Source organism: Anarhichas minor, unplaced genomic scaffold, assembly GCF_050575085.1.
Source record: "Anarhichas minor isolate MPS153535 unplaced genomic scaffold, ASM5057508v1 ptg000012l, whole genome shotgun sequence".
Lineage (NCBI taxonomy): Eukaryota > Metazoa > Chordata > Actinopteri > Perciformes > Anarhichadidae > Anarhichas > Anarhichas minor.
Genome location: NW_027466458.1, coordinates 6,193,079 through 6,212,951, shown reverse-complemented (window position 1 = coordinate 6,212,951; position 19,873 = coordinate 6,193,079). Strand labels below are relative to the sequence as shown.

General features: G+C 43.6%; 3 protein-coding genes across 3 annotated transcripts; 2 read left to right on the top strand and 1 right to left on the bottom strand.

Moving 5' to 3' along the window:
• Window positions 1-327: 327 nt before the first annotated feature.
• mycbpap (mycbp associated protein) lies at window positions 328-10,667 on the bottom strand. The gene is made up of 19 exons (XM_076090848.1): window positions 10,622-10,667; window positions 9,335-9,387; window positions 9,089-9,245; window positions 8,829-8,935; window positions 8,488-8,671; window positions 8,238-8,353; window positions 7,932-8,082; window positions 7,582-7,700; window positions 5,378-5,502; window positions 4,760-4,868; window positions 4,229-4,421; window positions 3,916-4,103; window positions 3,651-3,797; window positions 3,121-3,219; window positions 2,796-2,923; window positions 2,527-2,654; window positions 2,310-2,449; window positions 874-1,038; window positions 328-426 (listed from the first exon to the last, which is right to left on the bottom strand). The coding sequence occupies exons 1-19, from the start codon at window positions 10,665-10,667 to the stop codon at window positions 328-330; spliced, it is 2,454 nt and encodes an 817-aa protein (XP_075946963.1).
• Window positions 10,668-11,454: 787 nt separating this feature from the next.
• On the top strand, window positions 11,455-12,786 carry rasd2b (RASD family member 2b). The gene is made up of 2 exons (XM_076090783.1): window positions 11,455-12,067; window positions 12,263-12,786. Exons 1-2 carry the CDS (start codon window positions 11,455-11,457, stop codon window positions 12,784-12,786), a joined length of 1,137 nt encoding a protein of 378 aa, XP_075946898.1.
• Window positions 12,787-16,304: 3,518 nt separating this feature from the next.
• LOC142948650 (GTPase IMAP family member 9-like) lies at window positions 16,305-18,625 on the top strand. The gene is made up of 3 exons (XM_076090782.1): window positions 16,305-16,413; window positions 16,613-16,684; window positions 17,694-18,625. The coding sequence occupies exons 1-3, from the start codon at window positions 16,305-16,307 to the stop codon at window positions 18,623-18,625; spliced, it is 1,113 nt and encodes a 370-aa protein (XP_075946897.1).
• The last annotated feature ends 1,248 nt before the right edge of the window (window positions 18,626-19,873 follow it).

The window sequence follows — 19,873 nt, the reverse complement described above, 5'->3', positions numbered from 1 at the left end:
CGGCACCGGCAGGCCAACGCACGCATAGACCATAGAGCATGCACAATCACAACGGTGAGCGTAAAAGAGAGGCAGAGGCGCGCTTCGTTTGCAGAGTCAGCGGTACTGTTAACCTACTATAGTGTGACAGTGTGACTGACACATCATGAATATCACTGCACATCCACGGTGCCAGAAGAATAATCAGTTTATTGATTTCACAAGAAAAGAGGGTACAAAACAGAGATTCGGGAATCCTCCGTGACACGTTTTAGTTACATTTGGACCAAATGTAACAACCAAATGATTTGGTTGTATATATTCAGTGGGCTCCTGTGCCTGCCTCTCTCACATGTTAATAGTGTGCGAGTCCTGTTCATCGTCCTCGTTGAGCTCGTCCATCAGGTCACACAGGTTGTCCACCAGGTCTTCCATCAGTGCATAAACCTGTCAGGTAGATAAATATCGATGAATGTATTTATAGGATGTACAGGACTGTGGAATACCTTTAGAAGGAGTGATTTTGTGGTTCGTAAAGTTGGGGGACTCACGAGAGACAGTAGTGGTCATAATTAAAGAAGAAGAGGCAGAGACATCATGACTTTTAATCTATCTCTAGTATGGATCAAGCTCCACAACAAAGAATCCTACATTTCCCATGCAGCCGGACAGTGTCTTTCACCAGACGTGTCTCTTAAATGTCTATTCTGAGTCTCGAGCCCGGCCTGAGATGACATCATCAGGGTAACTTTCCCAAACTTTAGAAATCTTCTCCAGAGTCAAAGCAGATATTACACATCTGTTGCCACAGGTTAGTATTCCTCGTGACGAGTACGCCGAACTATCGTGAGAGCCCCTTCAAAATAAAAACTGTACGATGATTAAAAGACTTGCCTTTTTGTGCAGGAGCCTCGTGTAAACGTCCTCCACCACTACATTTGGAGGTTGTGGACTGACGCTGCCTTTGGGGACATCAGTCAGCGAGGTCGTTTCCTTTCGTAGCTTTTCCCTACTGCGTTTCCCCACGTCCTCCCTTCTTCTCCCCTTCTTTTTGCTCTCCTGGAGGACGGACAGATAGAAGACAGACTTTACTGAGCACACTAAGTGGTTGTGTGCATCTTATGTCATGAAAAATGACCTTCCGGATATCTCACAGTGTTTAATATATCGGATGTTATGTGCTGTTTGAGGTATAGCTGTGTGTATACGTGCACCACAGATGGCTTGGACTGGTCTATAGGTGCTATTAACTCACACCCTGGATGCACAGTTGGAGAGCAGGTGCATATTTTCACACAGTATGCTGTTACCATGGTTCCCTGTGAGTACCTTACTATGACTCAACCATCACACAGAGGAGAGCAAAACACACAGACACAGACACGACTCTTTCTAAATTTAATATCACGTCTTTCTATTTTGACCATGATGGCTGTCAATGGAGACATTAGGAGAGAGACGTCGTCACATAAACACGTCGTTTATGTGACGACCAACTGAGCCACCAGGACGCAACACAGTCAGCATCCTCAATCCCGGCGTGCACGATGACATTTGCTTAAATTCAGATTCGTGAATAGGACGGGATGAGGATGGGTGCAGGAAAACAATCATTTGCATTCAGATGGATGGGAACTCGGAGAAAGCTTTTGCTCATTATCTGAATCAGTCACACAGCAAAAAACATGAATGGCCACGACCGTATTCCATCGCTCAGCGACTATAATGAGTTCTCTGGGGGACAAAACACTGGATGGAGAGGATTAGCTTCCTACACTTAGTGGGAGGACTGAATGTGGAATGACTCGTTAACCCCTGCATATCAGATGGTTAGCCATGGACACACACACACACACACACACACACACACACACATGTGCCCACAACTGTGCATACAGAGGCGTGAATTAGTCAAAAAACACTCAAAAGTATTGTTACACAAATGGTTACACAGTTGTATTAGGTGACGCAGGAGCTCTTCCTATAAATTCAACCAAGCAGACAATCACACATGACACATAACACATTGTTTCAGAAAGCTAGCCAGCAGAACATACACTTGTAGGTATATGCCTTAGTGAGAAGCAGGCAGTGGGTGGCCGGGTAGTGAGGAGGCGGTCTATAGTAACAAGACATCAAGCGCTGTCTTGTTGAATGGCAGATGAATGAATGACGAACTGACAGCTTGTTTGAAGTTGCGAAGTAGCGCTTCATTCATGCTCGTAAACACTTTTGAGTCTGCTGCCACTCAGTGGCAAAACATTTTAAAATAGCCCGTCACTGTATTAACAAAAGTGAGTCACAAACACTGACGCCTTTTCTCCCCTCACCTGCACTGGTTTTTCAGTTACTGCTGACTGGGACTCCCTTTTGTTGTCATCTTTAATTGTGGCGCTCGCCCTACTCCTCTCCTCTGTAGCAGCTGCTCCTCCCTTTTTCTCACTCTTCCCACCTTTGTTATCGGCCACATCTGCGATGTAATAACACAGCAGTAAGCATGATGAATCGTCACCAATATATGTCTGATTGAAAGTCCGTGAGTCTCACCGGCATCAGCGATCGGGGGTTCCTCCTTTTTATCGATCCATGTGTCTTTCTCTGGGAGGCCCTGCAGGTGTCTGAGCATCACGGCCTCAGCAGCCATCGTGTCAAGCAGTTTCCTCCACAGCTGCTGCCTGCAGGGGGCACCACACACTACAATAACCCGTAGGCTTACCACATCAAGTGTGCAGGTGTGGATCATGAACTCATATCACATCATACCAAGATGCCATGACAGAGATGCTAAATGAGACACTGGTGTGTTTATGCCTCACCCGATAGCTGCTGCTGTGAGCTGGAGGTGATTCAGTTGAGAAGGTTCAGAAAGCTGCAGAAGCAGGGAGTTGAGCTGGGCCAGGCTCTTCTCCTGCGCTGACTCTTGCTCACGCAGAGACAGCACAACCTTCAGTAGAGAATAAATAAATGGACAAATGTGTTATGTTTTTAAAGCATCATCATGGTATAACATTCTGCAGAGAGGTGTGCAGTGCATTCAAAGAGGCCTGTGGATCAACCTGCTAAATTAACTGCTTCTTGAATTTATATTTTTTGCACTGACCACGTTTTATCACACACCGTAACCTCACATAATGTCTATACCTGTCGGAGCGTATGGACAGAGAAGTCCCAGGTGCGTTCCGGATGCACTTCTTGCCACAGTCTCTTTAGCTCCTCCACTGGCTGATGAAGATACTGCAACTACAACAATGTACAGAGCAGTTATTAATGTCACGCTCCAGGATGATAATCATCACTGATAGTTATCCTCCCGTTATTGTCTATCATTAGTTAATATGCTACCGTACATGATGACGGCAATAATAGAATTGTGGATCAACATCACATCCAGGTTGGGAAGGGGGCAGCTATAATTAGTAAAATGTCAAAAAGAGCAACACTGTGAATGGACCGATTAGCGGGTCATCCTCTCACATTGAATGAGGTGGTGCGACTAACACTGAACACAAACACTCTGTACTAAGAAACATGTCTGTTCATCAGTGAGACATGAATTTGGAATATAAGTTTGACCGGATCTTTCTCTGTAGGCAACGCTGAAGTCACAAGGATACCACAAAAAACCCTCCACTGATCACTAAGAGACGTGTGAGATGCTTTAAGGACATTACCTCGGGGTTCTTGCTTAAAAACTCTTGCTCTTCACTGACATAGAGTTCTGCCGGAGAGCTGGGTCTCTCTGGAGTGTGAACCCCCAAAAGCACCTCGTTCACAATCGACAGACACATTTTTTCCGTCACTCTCTCTTCCAGCTTTGTCTGCTCGTGCACACACAACAGAAACACAGACAACAAAAGAATGGGTTTCTGGTCATGGGAGCCTTAGTTCCATCTGTCCATGCGTTTTTTTCAGACACACAGTTCAATTGTACACAACCTCTATGAAAAGCTTCTGGGCTGCGGTCTTGTCCTGGTACAGAGCCACTCCCCTCAGTGTGACCTGCATGGAGGCTCCTTGCAGCAGCAAAGGGTGGGTGTTGAGCTGCCACAGTTCAGTTTGGATGCCTGGCCTCTCGGACTTAAACATGAACTCAACCTGCTGGGTGACACCGGGACGGATCACGCCTGGATGGGAGGGGAAGCAAACATTTAAAGCAGGATGGCGCGTTGCTGTGCTGGTTGAAAGATACAGTATGATGGGCTTATGAAGTGAGGTGAGGCAGCAGGTGTCTGGTAATGTTTGTGTGTACCAGAGGAGGAGTTGAAGTAGAAGTGCAGACTCTTTGTTCGTGATCGCAGGTTAGGAAAGCTGTGTGTCACAGGAAGCTGCTCCCAGCTGTAGAAGACGGCTGTGCTGCCCTCATTGTGCAGCTCCAATTGGGAAGAGGCTGTTTCTCCTGTCAGGGCCTGAAAGATCAATCTGGCACCGATTCCTACTTCTCCCTGATCAAAGAGTGAAGCAGAGAGAGAAGGTGACGCAAATCAAAGCAAGACGGATCTCAAGTGTCAAACGCAGGAAAGCAAACAACACCAGAAGAACAGTTTGCGCATGAGATGAAAGAGAGGGACGAATAGATCAAAAGTTGCAAACTAAATCCTGCACGCTGTTTAACTTGCAAAAGTACATTTATTTGCGACGTTTCGGTGCTAGACCCATCATCAGGCGAATGATTTGTAAGAATGAGGAGACATCTTAAATAGGAAGGAGACTCTGTTGAACATTTTCATGATTTGAAATTCATACACTCCGACCAACCTTCTTTGTAAAGGTCGTTGCGTACCTGGTTAGTCGTAGAGTTTCCTGTCCAGCTAGCAAGCTGACCACAGAATCTTAAGGCAGGAATGAGCAGAGCATCTGACCGAACATCATCAAACTGTGCCAGTGGATCACTGTGGAAGACAATGAGACAGCAGAAGTAGCACTCCAGTTAGACAAATAGTGAATGAGTCAGTCAGTCATTAGCTATGTCCCGGTTCAGGGGTTGGATCCTTCGACAGACTCAGCCCACGAGCTAGAAACGAGACTGACTGCCCACCTCCCGAAAGGAGAGCCATGAGATGCCATGATGCATTCAAGCGTTTCTTGTCCAACTTGAAATTTCCAAGCTTGGCATCAGGAAGCTGCTCTCAACCAGGCGACAAAGTGTGACGAGGACCAGTGACAACAGAGACAATTTTCACAGCATGAGTTTGAAGTACTTGTAACATTATAACATTGAGGACAACTGAGTCCCACATTAATGGACAATATATCCACATATCTTTTCCTGAAATACCTGGTAAACCACATGGTCACATGGCATATCCCAACTTAATTAATGCAACATTGAGTTAATGGCTCGTGGATTCACTCATTGAGTTTTTTTTAGTGCCTTTGAAATCAGTAAATCACAGCTTACAGGTTCTCCTTCTTCATCTTCTCATGCTCCGTCTCCTCTTCCTCCTTCTCCAGTAGGGAACCACGACACACCGAGACAAAAGTGAGTGGCTTGCTAGAGCCAATAACCTCCAGTCCATTGATTTCCTGTAATCAAAGTGACACAGAGTGGTGGTTGTGAACGAAGTGGGCAGCTTTGCATGTCCATTCAACATTCTGATTCCTGTTATTGAAAAGTAAGTAAGTAAGTAAGTAAGTAAGTAAGTAAGGAGAAGATGAGGTGTCTGATGAAACCTTCAACGTGACAGGACGAGGTGTTGTGGAACACACTGTCCAGTTGGCTAAATTAAATTACACACCTGAATGTTGCCAAAAACAGGTCTGTCGTTACATTATGTGATAGGCAGAGTGACACATGCAATGTACTGTTCTCCCCCTCCTCCTGAGGTTCATACTTTACCGTCTGTAAAAGGTATGTTTCTTCCACTCCTTTCTCTTCTTCCTCCTCGTCTACGTACCTCCCTCTCTCCTCTTTTATAGCTCAATAAGTTCACCCTTTCCCAACCGTCTCTCTCCCTTTACACGTATGTCACGAAGCCATGGACAAGTCAGATGCTGACAGGACAATTTGTTACTGTCTGTGTGTTTGTCAGGAGCTACTTCAGACCCCAGATCCCCTCGGCATCACATTAGCCACCAGCACCACAGAGCGCTCTTCTACCGTTTTTTGTTTTTTATGTCACGAGCACATATGTGTGTGTGTGTGTGTGTGTGCATGTGTGTTGGTGTGTGTGTGTGTGTGTGTGTGTGTGTGTACTGCATAGCGAGCAGTAAGGCAAGATTGTTCTCTTTTCTGTCGCCCCACAGATCTCAAAAGTGCTACTCTATGACTGGACATGCTCCAGATTTCATAACTGTACCTTGTGTGGGAGGGCCTCATTAATCTCATTATGCAAGTGTGCACTCAATGTACATTTAGCAGGTTATGAAATACATCGTCACATATTGGCACAACAGTGTGTAAACAGGTTTATGGCCGTGTGCCTGCATGTTCATTTGTGTGGCCGTGCGTGTGCATGTGCTTGTCTGCCTTGCCCATGTCCTGTTCCTTGTACAGAAAACCTAGAACAGTGTGCCCAAGGCTGGATAATCACAGGCTGTTTGTGAAGACATGAAGACCGATCACGAGCAGCAAGCAGCTCCAGAGACAGAGTGTCCTGTGGGTGTGAGCAGCTTCAGAGGGCTGTCCGGAGACAAGGAGTGGTCCAATAATGCAGTTGTTTGTGTTCAAGCAAAAGATCTAGATCTGTGCTGAATGAGCTCTATGAAATTAGGTTATTGTACATTGTTAGAAAGAACAAAAATAAAGTGTAATGTGAATAATATGGGACGCTGGAGGCATCATACATTACAGATCCGATGGCGCTGTATCAGACAATCAGCAGAGTACCCAAAGCTAGTGAACACTTCCAACTTTTACATGTTTCTACATTTACTTATATCCCAATATAATAATGATCATACTTAAATCTGGGATCAATCGTTTGCCTGATAAAGTTCTGATTCATAGATTTGTGTGAGTGGGACACTTTACATTTGAAAAAGTAAAACTGAAAGTAATCTTTGCTGTTCTCAAACATACATTATATATGTCGCAGTTATCGCAATGGGCATTTGTCATGAATCTACTTATTATTCTCAGCACATTTTGTATACGCAAGTGTAAGTTTACAAGCTAAAGACCCCTTTTTAGATTTGAACTGTACATAAAAACTGTGAACCAAGTATGTAATCATACAATTAGAATTTGTACCTTAGATATTCCCTTTTTCTTTTCATAATCTATTTACTTAATAGTTTTAATTTGTATTATTTCTATATCTATAATATATTTATTTCTGTCTGTTTTTCTTATATTCTGTGGTTGCCCCCCTGGCATGTTAGTTTGAATGTGTGCATTTTGAGGAAAAGAATATTCTCTCTTCTCTACTACATGAACGTTGATGTGTCTGCAATTGGCTCGGCCTATATATTGTTCTAGCTCTAGCTGAAAACCTTTGACCTCTTCAACCTGTCATATTTTCCAACTTATTAGGAAATGTTACAAGTTTAAAACAGCGAATCAAAGGGAGCGAGGGCCTATTGCAAAGCTAAAACAAGACCAGTTGTGTTCATCTGAAGTGCGACTGAGCAAAATTCAGTGTTATAGTTTGTATGTTGCGTTACCGGCTGTTTGATGTCCGTGTCCCCTAGAACCTCTCTGAGCTCCTGACACTGGTGCTGCAGGTATGCACTCTGGTCCCAAGTCCGAGAGGGTAGACGCAGAGTCTCAGCGCAAAATATTCCTAGAGGAGAATACAGTTACTCTCAGTTCAAAGTACCCTAAAAGGAGGCTCTTTCTTGTCTTTTATTGTTTTGTTTGTTGGTCTTTCCTGAGCTTGTTTCAAGATGTTTTGGTGTTGCCCTTAATGCAAACTGTGGTTATCAAAGATGTCTAATTGATGGGGAAAGTGGAACAGAAGAAACAGAACAAGGCAGAGGGGAACAATTGGGACACAGCGTAGGTGTCTGCGTACCTGATTCCTGGCGTATGCTGCTCGGTTGTCCTACGTGTGTCACAGGCTCCCGTCTGCCCTGCTCTGTCTGAGTCAGAGTGGCTGTGATGCCACTCATTTCGTCTCCGTAACGCTGGGGCAGACTCCAAAACTCACTGCCCACACGGTGACCCTAAGACATAGAAAGCACCAGTGAGGACACACACGGGTGAAGAAGCAACAGGTCAAATGATGTCATTGTTTTGTAGAAATATAACAAATATGAGGTGTGATTCTGACGGATGACTCAAGACACAGAAGACCAGAGAAAGCAAATATGTGTCATACATATCCAGAGTGGATGAGTGGCGTGACTCGGTTCAGAATCTCCTTCTTCTGCTGAGTTTCTCTGAAATGGTTTGCTTGGTTCATCAGTAAGTTTACGACTGGCCTGTCGAGCAAGTCTGGAAAGAGTTGAAAAGAGCAGATGAAGAAGAAAAAGATACATATATACATATATATATATATATATCTTGCTATCTTGCTGCGAATATGAGGACTTTCTGGAGCCGGTTGCTGTATTCTCTAATCAGCTCACCAGATAAGATGTCCTGCTGCTGTCTGCGCTGCGTCATGTGTGCATCCCAATGCTGCAGGGCATCACACTGAACGTTTCTGTGGCCTGAAGGGATCCCATGCCCACTCTCCGCAGCCTCAGGGTGACGCCTCCCTGGGTCCTCGAACGGATCGTATCTCCTGGACTTTGGGATGCGCTTCACCAGCTGGATGGTGGAGGAGGAACCGGAGGTGACTAACGCAGCACAGTCAACGTATTTCAAATGCATTCGTCAGTTTTGTCAGCTTTCTTTGGTTGACGGATTTGGAAAGCTGTATGTAAAAACAACTTTCACGTGATCCCGTTATGTTTTCTGACTTTACCTCCGTCTCCCCTTTGGCCTCCAGATAACGTCTGAAATCCTCTAAACTACCCAGGATGCTGTGTGGAAGAAGCATCCCTTGGTCATCAAACCGAAGCCCTTCCGATCATGAAAAGAATAGGACAGAGAAAAAACTGCAATTTTAGCCACATGGATGCATATTATGACTAGGATAACATCTCTTTTTTATCTACAGGAAATATTTGAATAGGCTACTGTACAGTGTGTAATTGTCCATGAGGGCAAAGGAATTCAACCAACCTGTGTAGTCCAGAAGTTGAGAGGAAGGGTCCAGATTCACTGGATGAGCCACCGGCCCTCGCACAGCATCTCTGACTTCATCCGCTGGCTGTGTTCTACACACACAAGCCATGAGCGCTGGTTTTTGACGACCCTTGGGCGGCTTTGGTTTATGAATCTGAACACCAAAACATTTGTATTTCATTTGGGGAACAAAGACATTTTCCAACTAATTGTAAATAATGTGCATGGATGAAGTGGGCTTACTTTACTGAGGTCTGGGTGAATGTCAAGAGCCTGGGGTTTTAGCTTCTTGTTCTCTGGAAGAGAGGAGAGCGTTATTATCAAATGACAACAGTTTGTGTGTGCTTGATTGATGCTTCGTGTTCTGTCAAACCGAGCGCCACAATACTTCAAAGTATCTCTGGAATCGCTGCACACACAGATCACATGGATTCATGGTGCTTTTAGCGATCCACTAAAACATTTTGAAAAGTGTAAAGAGTTTCTACCTCCTTGTGTGCACATCAGTACACACACACACACACACACACACACACACACACACACACACACACACACACACACACACCCATACAAAAACAAAGAGATTGACCTGGAATACTGACATGGTTATGCAATTCAGTTCATTTCTCTTTATCTACCAGTGCCTGATTATAGACTCATGGCCAGATTGGAGATCTTGGGGAAATTCAAAAGGGGATAAGAAGTGTGTGTGTGTGTGTGTGTGTGTGTGTGTGTGTGTGTGTAACACATGCAACACCAGTCCACATCTGTGAGTTCAATAAAGGGCTCTCTCAGAAACAATGATAAATCCTTTTTCTTCTGTAAGTGATGTGCCTCGCTTCCTGCACGTCACAGACTCATAGTTATTCAGATAAGCACTTTGATTTGCTCTGAGAGACGCCCTTGGCCCTCGAGGAAAGACATTGCTGCATCACTCTGATAAGTCTTTGCAAATGAATCTATCAAAAGCTTATGATACTGACCTACTTATTTGGTTAAGATCTTATGTATTTCTTCCTGACTTTCAAGGCATCAAATCCACATTTGCTTTCCACTATAACGCCATAAAAAGTGATGGAATGCAACTAAGTACATTTACCCAAGTACTGTATACTTGAGCATTTCCATTACTTTACAGTTACTTTGCCGAGTAAGAATAGTTCATAAAAAGAGTAAGAGTTTTGATACTTTGGGTAATAGTGTTGTACTTTTGCTTGGGTACATTTTTGTAGGCAGGACTTGTACTTGTAACAAGTAGGCTAGGCTATGTTTACACTGTGGTATCGTTACTTTAAGTAACGTTACTCAGACCAGTTAGGTGAGTAAAGTTACTTCTTCCAACTGCCTAAAAAGAGGCAACGTTTCATACACACGGGGGTAACGACCCGTATGATAATCATTGTCCTCAGTGTTGGAGATGTCACAGAGTGGCTTATTAACGCTACGTAACTACGATGCACGCTAACTTATCTTCAGACGGGAACACACGGACAGAGAGAGACACCGAGAGCTGTAGTTGTAGCTGACCTGCGTAACGTCTGAACATCTTCTCCGCTGACTCGCCGCGGCTCATTTGTTGTAACTGACGACTAACGTAGCGCGAGTTAGCTAGTTAGCTAGCAGTGCTAGCACGCGCCTGGCCCCTGTGTGTCATGGTAACCGTGGCAACGGATGCCTCGGAGTCACAGGACAATGAGAGAGCCTTTATCTCTCTCTTTCTTTCTCTCTTTCTCTCTTTCTTTCTTTTCATGAGCAATACGAAAACCAAAACAATTTACAGATCCAAAAAAAAGGAAGCACAATAAATAGGCCTACTATTGTATGAAAAAAAGAGAAGACAAAGAACATGAGCAAGGCACAAATAGAGCTTATAAATGGTTAATAACACCTAAAAAAAACCTACTGAACGAAATCTTTCTTCTTTATGTATGCGAGGATGGGATGCCTACAACAAGTTAAACAAATGTAGCCTACTTTAAGCAATAGCCTACTATAGTAGAAATAGTAGAAATAATAGTTTTAACATAATAATGACAATAATTTAGGACATTGCATATATAGAATCATATTTGACGCAAGTTATCACGGGTTTCACAAGCATGCCACGGGCCATGTATAGCCAATAGGTGCTCAGTTGTAGGCTATAGCCCGCATCATGTTTTGTCAACACACGGTGTTCGCGTGAGGAACACCTCTCTGTCAATCAGCATGACGCGGATGAATCACGGGGTTGAGGATGGCCTATATATAAAGACAACTGACATCAGCCACAGCGCCGGAGACAAGCTTGAGTGTGCCTATGAAAAGTCAGATCTCAGATTCTGCCCACTTTGTTGCGTATTATTAATCGTATTGAAACGATGGAGAGAGGCAGCATCTCCACCGGAACACAGACCACCTCCACCCCTGTTGCGCACCAGATCAGCAGTTCCACCACTGATGGTCCCCAGTTTCAAGGTAATATGGACGGGCAGTGCGCCGGGTCCTCCAGTGTCTTACTGACTTACAAAAACGCGTCGCAGCACCTGACTTCATCGGGAATTAAAATAGGATTGAGGATACTTAAAGTGGCCTCGTCTCAGTGGAAACAGGAAAAGAAGACGCGCTCAGATGTAACCATAAGGCAACTGTCCACAGCCAACAGCAGCCATACATGCAAGAGATCCCCACTTGATCATCTGGCAGCTCTGGTTCTCCACGGGCAAACCCGGCAGCGTCATATTGACCAAGAGCAAGCACCGACCAAGCCTCAGAACTGTAAGCGCATCGTAGTTCTCGGTGCGCCACGGGTCGGCAAGACCTCCATCATGAGACGATACCTTAGGGACGGATTTGTGGAGGAGTACAGTCCCACCTCTGAGGATTTCCTAAGGAAACTGTTTCGTATCCGCGGAGAGACATACCAAATTGACGTCCTGGACGCGTCCAGGGAAAGGGATTTCCCAGCCAAGAGGCGGCTGTCTATCCTCACTGGTGCGTATTGGCTCAGTATATGTCTGCCCTGCAGGAACCAATTACAAATGCTTGTCAGTTTTTTATGTTTTCAAAACAGAAGAATCGTTGCAATTCATCTATAGATGTGCGTAAATGCTATTCTCTCTCGAATAATGCATTGATAAAAATGTCAACAATTAGAGAAAAATAATTGATTTTATTTCTTCTTTGCAGGAGACATTTTTCTCCTAGTATTCAGTCTAGATGACCGGAGCTCTTTCGACGAGGTGTGCGCCCTGCGATCGGAGATTCTTGCCGCAAAATCCAAGCTCACCAAATCCTCTGTGCCAGAGCAGTGCGCACAGCCGCAGGTTCCCCTGGTGGTCTGCGCCAACAAGGTGGATATCCTGAAGACTGAGAGAGGAATATCCAAGTCAGAGGTGCTCCAAGTCCTCGGTGACGACTGTGCCTATTTTGAAACATCTGCAAAGGAAAGCACGAATTTAGAGAATGTCTTCGAAACTTTGGCAATGCTGGGCGGGCTTCCGACTGAAACTGGCCCGTCTCAGCATCGCAAGCTCTCCCTCCGTTCCTACCAGGCAATGCGGACAGGCCGTGTGCCGGGGCGATATGAAGCCTGCGGTGCCCTGTACCCACTGGCCCGTCGGCCGAGTTTTAGCACGGATCTCCGACAAGTTATTGGGTCACATACTGCAAGAGAGCCGGGTAAAGCGCTGGGAAAATGTTGGATTCAATGAGAGACAATTATAGTATGGGACAAAGTGTTACAGAGCAGATAACATAAGGAAGAAAGCACTGATGTCCATGTTAATGTACACAATATAATGCCGTATCATTGTCTAATTCAATGCACTCGAGATGATCTTTTCAAATAAAAATATTTTTAATATAATGGCTTGCTTATTTACACAAGAAGCTGTGTATTGTATATCTATCTATCTATCTATCTATCTATCTATCTATCTATCTATCTATCTATCTATCTATCTATCTATCTAAGGGAGTGTGTTTATGTGCTTTCAACTGTGAAGGAGAATGTGGGAGGATGTTGAGTCAGAACTTCATTATTGTAGCTATGACTATTGCATAACCTTGATTCATATTAGATATAGCAACTCCTTCTCTCGCCCACTCTTCTTTTTTTCTCCCGGTGTGCAAATGTGTGTGTGTGTGTGTGTGTTTGTGTGTGTGTGTGTGTGTGTGTGTGTGTGTGTGTGTGTGTGTGTGTGTGTGTGTGTGTGTGTGTGTGTGTTTTTGTTTGCGTGTTAACCTTCAGTGAGGATGTCCAGATGTCCACAGCCTGAATCCCACACATCGTGAACAATCAGATTACAGCCGAGGTTTACATTTGGATATCACGAGTTACCTCCCGATCCTAAATGACTCTATAAATGACATCTCAGATAGGCCTGTCACTCAGTGGGCGTTTAATGCCTGTCAACAAGTGCACTTTCACGGCCACGATGAATGTCAGCTCACTCTTGATTGTGTGCAGCTGAAGAGGCCTCTGTAAAGGTCTGGAGGGAGAAGTGTTGGTCTGCTCAGCCTACATCTCATCTTCCAAAGTGAAGCTTTGCATCAAGACATAACAACTGGATGCAACTCTATGGAATGAGTGAATAACAGTTACAAAGTTGCATTGCATAATGTTTGTGGCCACCATTTTAATAGTGTTCATATAAAGACACCTTGCAGTAGTTGTTAATAAAGTGGATGTTTGTTTTGTGCTGCACTTGAAGGTCATTCGCCTCTCTTGCTGGAAGTACAGTAGAGCGTTTCCATGGCCACTGCTTGTGAGTTTATATTCAGACCACGAGGGCTTCACATTAGACCTCACATGATCCCCGCCAGCAGCATTTGTAAAAAGTTAATACAATTACACAGTGCAATGACAAATGGATTAATAGCGCTACGCGCCCACGCTGTCACTTAAATATCTTCTTTACGCATTAAACGTGATAATCACACGATGTCACGAGTGAGATCCCATGTGCGTTATTCTGAAAACAACAACAAGTGAGAGTCGTTTCTTTACTCACAGAGCTCTGTTTGGGTGCCAAATAAAAACGCCTGAAAGCCACAGAACAATGCAAGCCGCACCGAGGTGAGGCCGAGGCTCAGAGACATTTCATTTTGATTTTAAACAAGAAAACTCTAATAGTGGTCCTGAATATGCATTGATGGCTATATGCATGTATATCCATATGTATTGTGCAAAATGATTGAGATTAAACCTACCAAGGCCAAACGTCACCAGTTAATAATCCATGTAGAAGACATAGGAAAAAGTAAGAGCATTGCTCATTGAATTGCTTTGTTAGTCCTGTAACATAAGAAAACATGTACAATCAGACTGTTATTTTGGTCTAACAAAACTCTGGTAAACTTACACTGTATTTTTCACTTCTAACATTACAAGAGTGAATACTTTTAGGATGAAGATGATGAATGTGTTTGTTGAATGTATAACGTCTGTAAAATGTCCGATAATGAGTTTGGGTTGGTGTGAACCTCCACAAATCAAAGAGCAGGATGAAGTCACATCCACTAAAAATAAGCTCACACTTTATTTTCATACATTTCTTTTCCTCATTATTATTATTGCCTGTTTGTTTGAATTATTCTGAGTTAATGTTATGTTTCTTGACATATTGATAATAGTTTGTCCTTCTATGTTTTCTGCCTCTGCAGCGTCTAAACTTTGCTTTTCTGCTGTCGCGTGATCGGAAGTTCACACTGCAGGAAATCTGAGCCAATTACACTCCTGTGTGGCCCCAACCACTTTATTGCGCGTGCAGTGACACTTGACGCCTTTGTTAAAGCAATCAGCAAAACAACACACACAAACAAACAAACACACACACACACACACACACACACACACACACACACACACACACACACACACACACACTCCAGCCTCTGAGCCTCGGAGGATTCAAATTATGTTCTTGTTGTTCTGTCTGTCTGTCTGTTTCTCTGACACACACATACATGGTACATGCACACAAGCAGGACAACAGGCTTCTTTCTAGGTGAACTCCTGAAACGTGACGCTGTTTCTCTACTTGTCCTTCACAGGAAAGATTGTTATTCTGCTGAGGCAGCTCAGCATCTCAACCCACCAGTTCTACAGACCTGATGCATATCTTTGCGTTTAGTTATTCACACTCTACGAGCTCAGCAGGAAGATGAATGGATATTGTACTTGTGCTAACTGTTACAGCTTTCTGTCTAGTTTGTAAAACCTCCATCTTGGAAAAAGTCTCTACTATGAATTTGGGTCTCCTGATGCACACAACCAGTGTAGGATCAGCACATCCACTACTAATGTCATCACCAACGTTTTAGGTCTTTCTATGACTTCAAACATGAGGTGGGAGTGTAAGCGTGTCTGCACCGAGTGTACGGAGAGCAGTGCTTGTCAACAGTTCAATCAGTCAGTTCACAGCAGCTGGGGCGAGATCATGCCACGGAGATAAAGATGAATGGAGGCCGGTGGCTTGTCACGCAAGTGATAGAGAATTTAAATGATAATGGTGGAACAAGCACACGCACACAAACACACCTGCCACCAGGTGTTGGTCTCTATTATTAACCTCTGCTGGTTTAGCCTGTTCAGCACCAATGAGGTGTACCAGGAGAAACCTGAGGAAGAGAGGATCAGAGAAGAGAGAGTGGAGCACTTTGACCTTTAAATGCACCATAGATATGTTTATGTAGTTGAGGTACCTGTGACAAAAATATGGAAGAGAAGAGGCAATGGCTGAAACAGGAAATAGATCCTGTTAACTACATCTTGAAATGCATGCTTTGTGTGGGATTGTGTGAGCTAAAAACGTTTTACAACAAAGTCTGAAATTCAGTTTACTTCTCCTGGCTTTCATCTCTGATTTAATTTTCCATCTTTACTGACTCACTCAGGACACCAAATACAAACCATATCAGAAACATCTGGATTGAAGACGGATAAATACACATCTGTATTAGTGATGGCAGATATAGGCAGAACTCTTTTTAAAGGTTAAAAGGTAATGTGGTTATACTAAGACAATGTTTATCAATTAAAGAGCTTGAATGCTCTCCTCGTGTTGTGGTACACACAGCAGCCATGCCCATATACACAAACCTATTCACAGAGCTGTGGACAGCCTCTTTGGGGATGCACATTTTCAGATGTAAACTAAAGACAATACAAGGAAATAGGAAGCCCCCTGAGCAAAGGCTAGGCTTCCAGAAGTTTCCCAGAACACTAATGTCGAAAGTGAAGCCACAGAGCTTGTCTGAGTTCACAACTCGGGCCTGGAACAACGCATTTGGCCACGAGGGAACTGGAAAATATAAATCTGAAGTAATGGCCGAAGGTAAGACAACCTATCTGACTTGTGTTTAAAATAAAACAGAGGTGATCTTTTGGTTTCTGTAAGATGTGACACTTACTGTGATACTGTGACGCTGGAAAGGGCACAAGAGGGAAATCGTAAAAACGTAGACCTTGATAATGATGTCATTGGCTCATAGTGTATTTATTTTGTGTCTCTATGGTATTATTTCATATCACAGCAATACCTCTGCGAGAAAAGAAACAGAAAACTCTACCTCGGTCGGATGGGTGTGGTCTGAATAACTTTGACGGTATGCTCATTCATTGTCTCTCTATATCTGTTTACCACCTTCTAACAATGGAACCCTTTACCTGGACCATTACTAATGGCTTTATTAACGTCAATACATGGACTATTAATGCTTCTTGATCAGTAACACATTTGGGGTTGCATGGTTGTAAAACATCCTTTTGTCTGGTGTTTATTCTTCTCTAGTATAACTCGCTCAATCTTTGTAGCTTTTCTGTTTTGACGGCTTATCGGAAAAATGCACAAACCTTTATTAAAACCGAATTAAATATGTTTAAGAAAGTCATGTCTACATTCAGTGTTTCTCACCAAAAACACACTGTGTGTACACTTGAATTCCTTACTTCTCAAACACTTGCACTGCTGATTTTTATAATATTTTTTAAATTATGCAATATTTACATCATACATGTGTTTTAAGATCTGAATCACTGAACTGAAGGATGGCGGCCAGTCATTTGAACAAAAATCACTAAGCCAAGCGCACGGAGTTAAATGTTTCTCCTGCTGGCCGCGTCTGCGTGGTCACACTCAACACATAGACTTAACATTGGAATGACGTCACAGACATAAAGATATCTTTTTTAGGTTAAAGTTTTACCTCCATGATAATCAATAATCAACCTTATTTGCTGGCTGGCGGCGTAACGCTGTTGTCTCTTGCTACATCCGTGGTTCACCACCATGTTTGCCTGCTTGAAGCATTCTTTTGTTGGCACATAGGCTTTACTTCTTGCACATTACTGCCACCAACTGTCGATAAGTTGTGCTTCCTCATGCTTGTACACAATACAAAAAAAAACTCAGTCGGAAAAACTCAACAGGTTGCCTTTTAAAGAAATCAGCTAAAAAGATATAGCAAGTTATACAAGCGGGAGATACACCATTCAAATAGGTCTTTCACAATCTTAGCAAGTGATTGAAAACACTCACTGCTGACTAAGAAAGAAATAAAGAAAGCATTCACTTTTGAGTTGTGCTCCGCATTCATTGTGCTTCTGCTGTTACAGCTCTGCATTTGTCCGGAGGGTTGAGGATAGTCCTGGTGGGAAAGACTGGGTCAGGCAAGAGTGCGTCAGGAAACACCATCCTTGGAAGAGCCACCTTCAAAGAGGACCCGAGCCCTGTGTCTGTGACCCAACACTGTGAGACACAGAACGGGGAAGTGGACGGCACCGTAGTCCAGGTGATCGACACTCCAGGTCTGTTTGATACAGGCATCACAGAGGAAGAATTAAAAACCAGAATCGAGGAGTGCGTCAAGATGTCGGTGCCCGGCCCTCACGCCTTCCTGCTGGTGATCAGGCTCGGGGTACGGTTTACCGAGGAGGAAAGAAACGCTGTGAAGTGGATCCAGGATAACTTCGGAGACGACGCCTCCATGTACACTATCATGCTGTTTACATGCAAAGATCAGGCCAAAGCTGACAATGCTCTGAAGGAGTGCAAGGAGCTGCGGAGACTCTCTATTACATTTGGACGCAGGTACCACGCCTTCAACAACAACGACGCAGAGGACCGAGTACAGGTCAAAGAGCTGATCAACATGATCAAGGAAATGGTACAGGATAACGGGGGGAAGCACTACACCAATGAGCTGTATGAGAAAGCCCAGAGGAAGCTGAGAGAGGAGGAGGAGCGGAAGAAACAAGAGGAGGAAGAGAAGAAAGAGGAGGAGAAGAAAATTTGGGATGCAGAGAGGGAGAAGAAAGAGAAAGAGAGAAACAAGGAGAAAAGGGTGAAGAGAAAGAATATACGTGTGGCCTCGGCTGGTGCTGCCTTGCTGGTGGTAGCCGGCGTGGTTATAGCCGTGGGAGCCAACACCACGGTGGCTTTGGCTCTAGGAGCTCCTGTGCTCCTCTTGGGGGTGCTTTGTGGTTTAGCTGCCTTTTGCTTATGGAAGGAAATAAGATGCAAAGCCAAAGCATCTGTTCCAGTATAACAACGTGACCAGGACATCTGCAGTATGTGACCCTTAATATACTGTACAGTGGGAGTGTTGCACACATTACTATGTACTGTTTACAGCTCATCAGTGAATGGTGTTGTTATGGCCTTTCCTGCATTCTGCTTCCGAAATGATAACGTTTTGACACAACATTGCAATAACAGAAGTATGTGATTTTAATGCTGACAGTAAAGAAACGGTATGAAATGCCTTTTCTTTTTGTTGTTTCACTCATTCATCGTTTGGAGCTTGTACATGAAAGCCACATCGTGATTATGAGATTCCAAATAAATGTTAGAATGTTGCACAGTTTATACTTTCATAACTTGTGATAATTGCTCAAATAGAATATTGATGCAGATTTCCTGCTGTTCCTTATTTAAACTGTGATGGCCTTGCTTTATTATTAGTAACATTACTAGCGCACTTCCCTAAAGGAAACCAGAGACAATGGTAAACGTCCGCTGGCCGATCACATTTCACTGAGGAGGCATTGTTAACATAGCAAACCTCTCACTCTGCTGCCAGCACATCCCTGCCAGCCACCTGCACACAACATCTACAACACAATGACCAAAAAGGCTTTGAAATGATGAGCTGGAGGCCAGTCTGAGTCAACCACATATTGATCAGAGTATACTTTACCTTTTAAATGCTAGTTCTCTTTGTACAAGTTAAGTAGTGTTTTTTCATTACATATTTAAAAATAATTCAGATTTGCATCCATCAAATCAAGATTTTAACCCGAGAAAGGCAACCTCCTCTCTGTGTGGCTTTATATCTAAAGGAAACGATCTCCGCAGGTTTACTTCTTTGTCCAGTAGAGGGCAGACTTGGGTCGTGTTTTCAAAGACTCAAATTGGATATTGAGGTGGAAGATATTCAATACTGTATTTCCATTTAAATAAAAGCATAAATGTAGCATAACATTTACATTTTGTGACATGCAGTATTTCCCATTTGTGATGATTTGATATTCATTATATCACATTCAAAGCTGGAGCTGTTGCCTTGATGCTTATTAAATAAAACACGTTATAGGTGAGACATTCACGCTAAACAATTAATGCCTTTCATGCCTGGAGTGGTCACTGGATTTGACAAGCGTTTACAATAAATGCATGAAACGCACTGCAACTGAACACCTGAAAGTTCAAAGATTAAGGTTCAGTGTCAATCTAAAGTCAAATGTGATCAGATAAATTAGCAAACAACATAGTTTCACATTTGTCCGTATGGGAT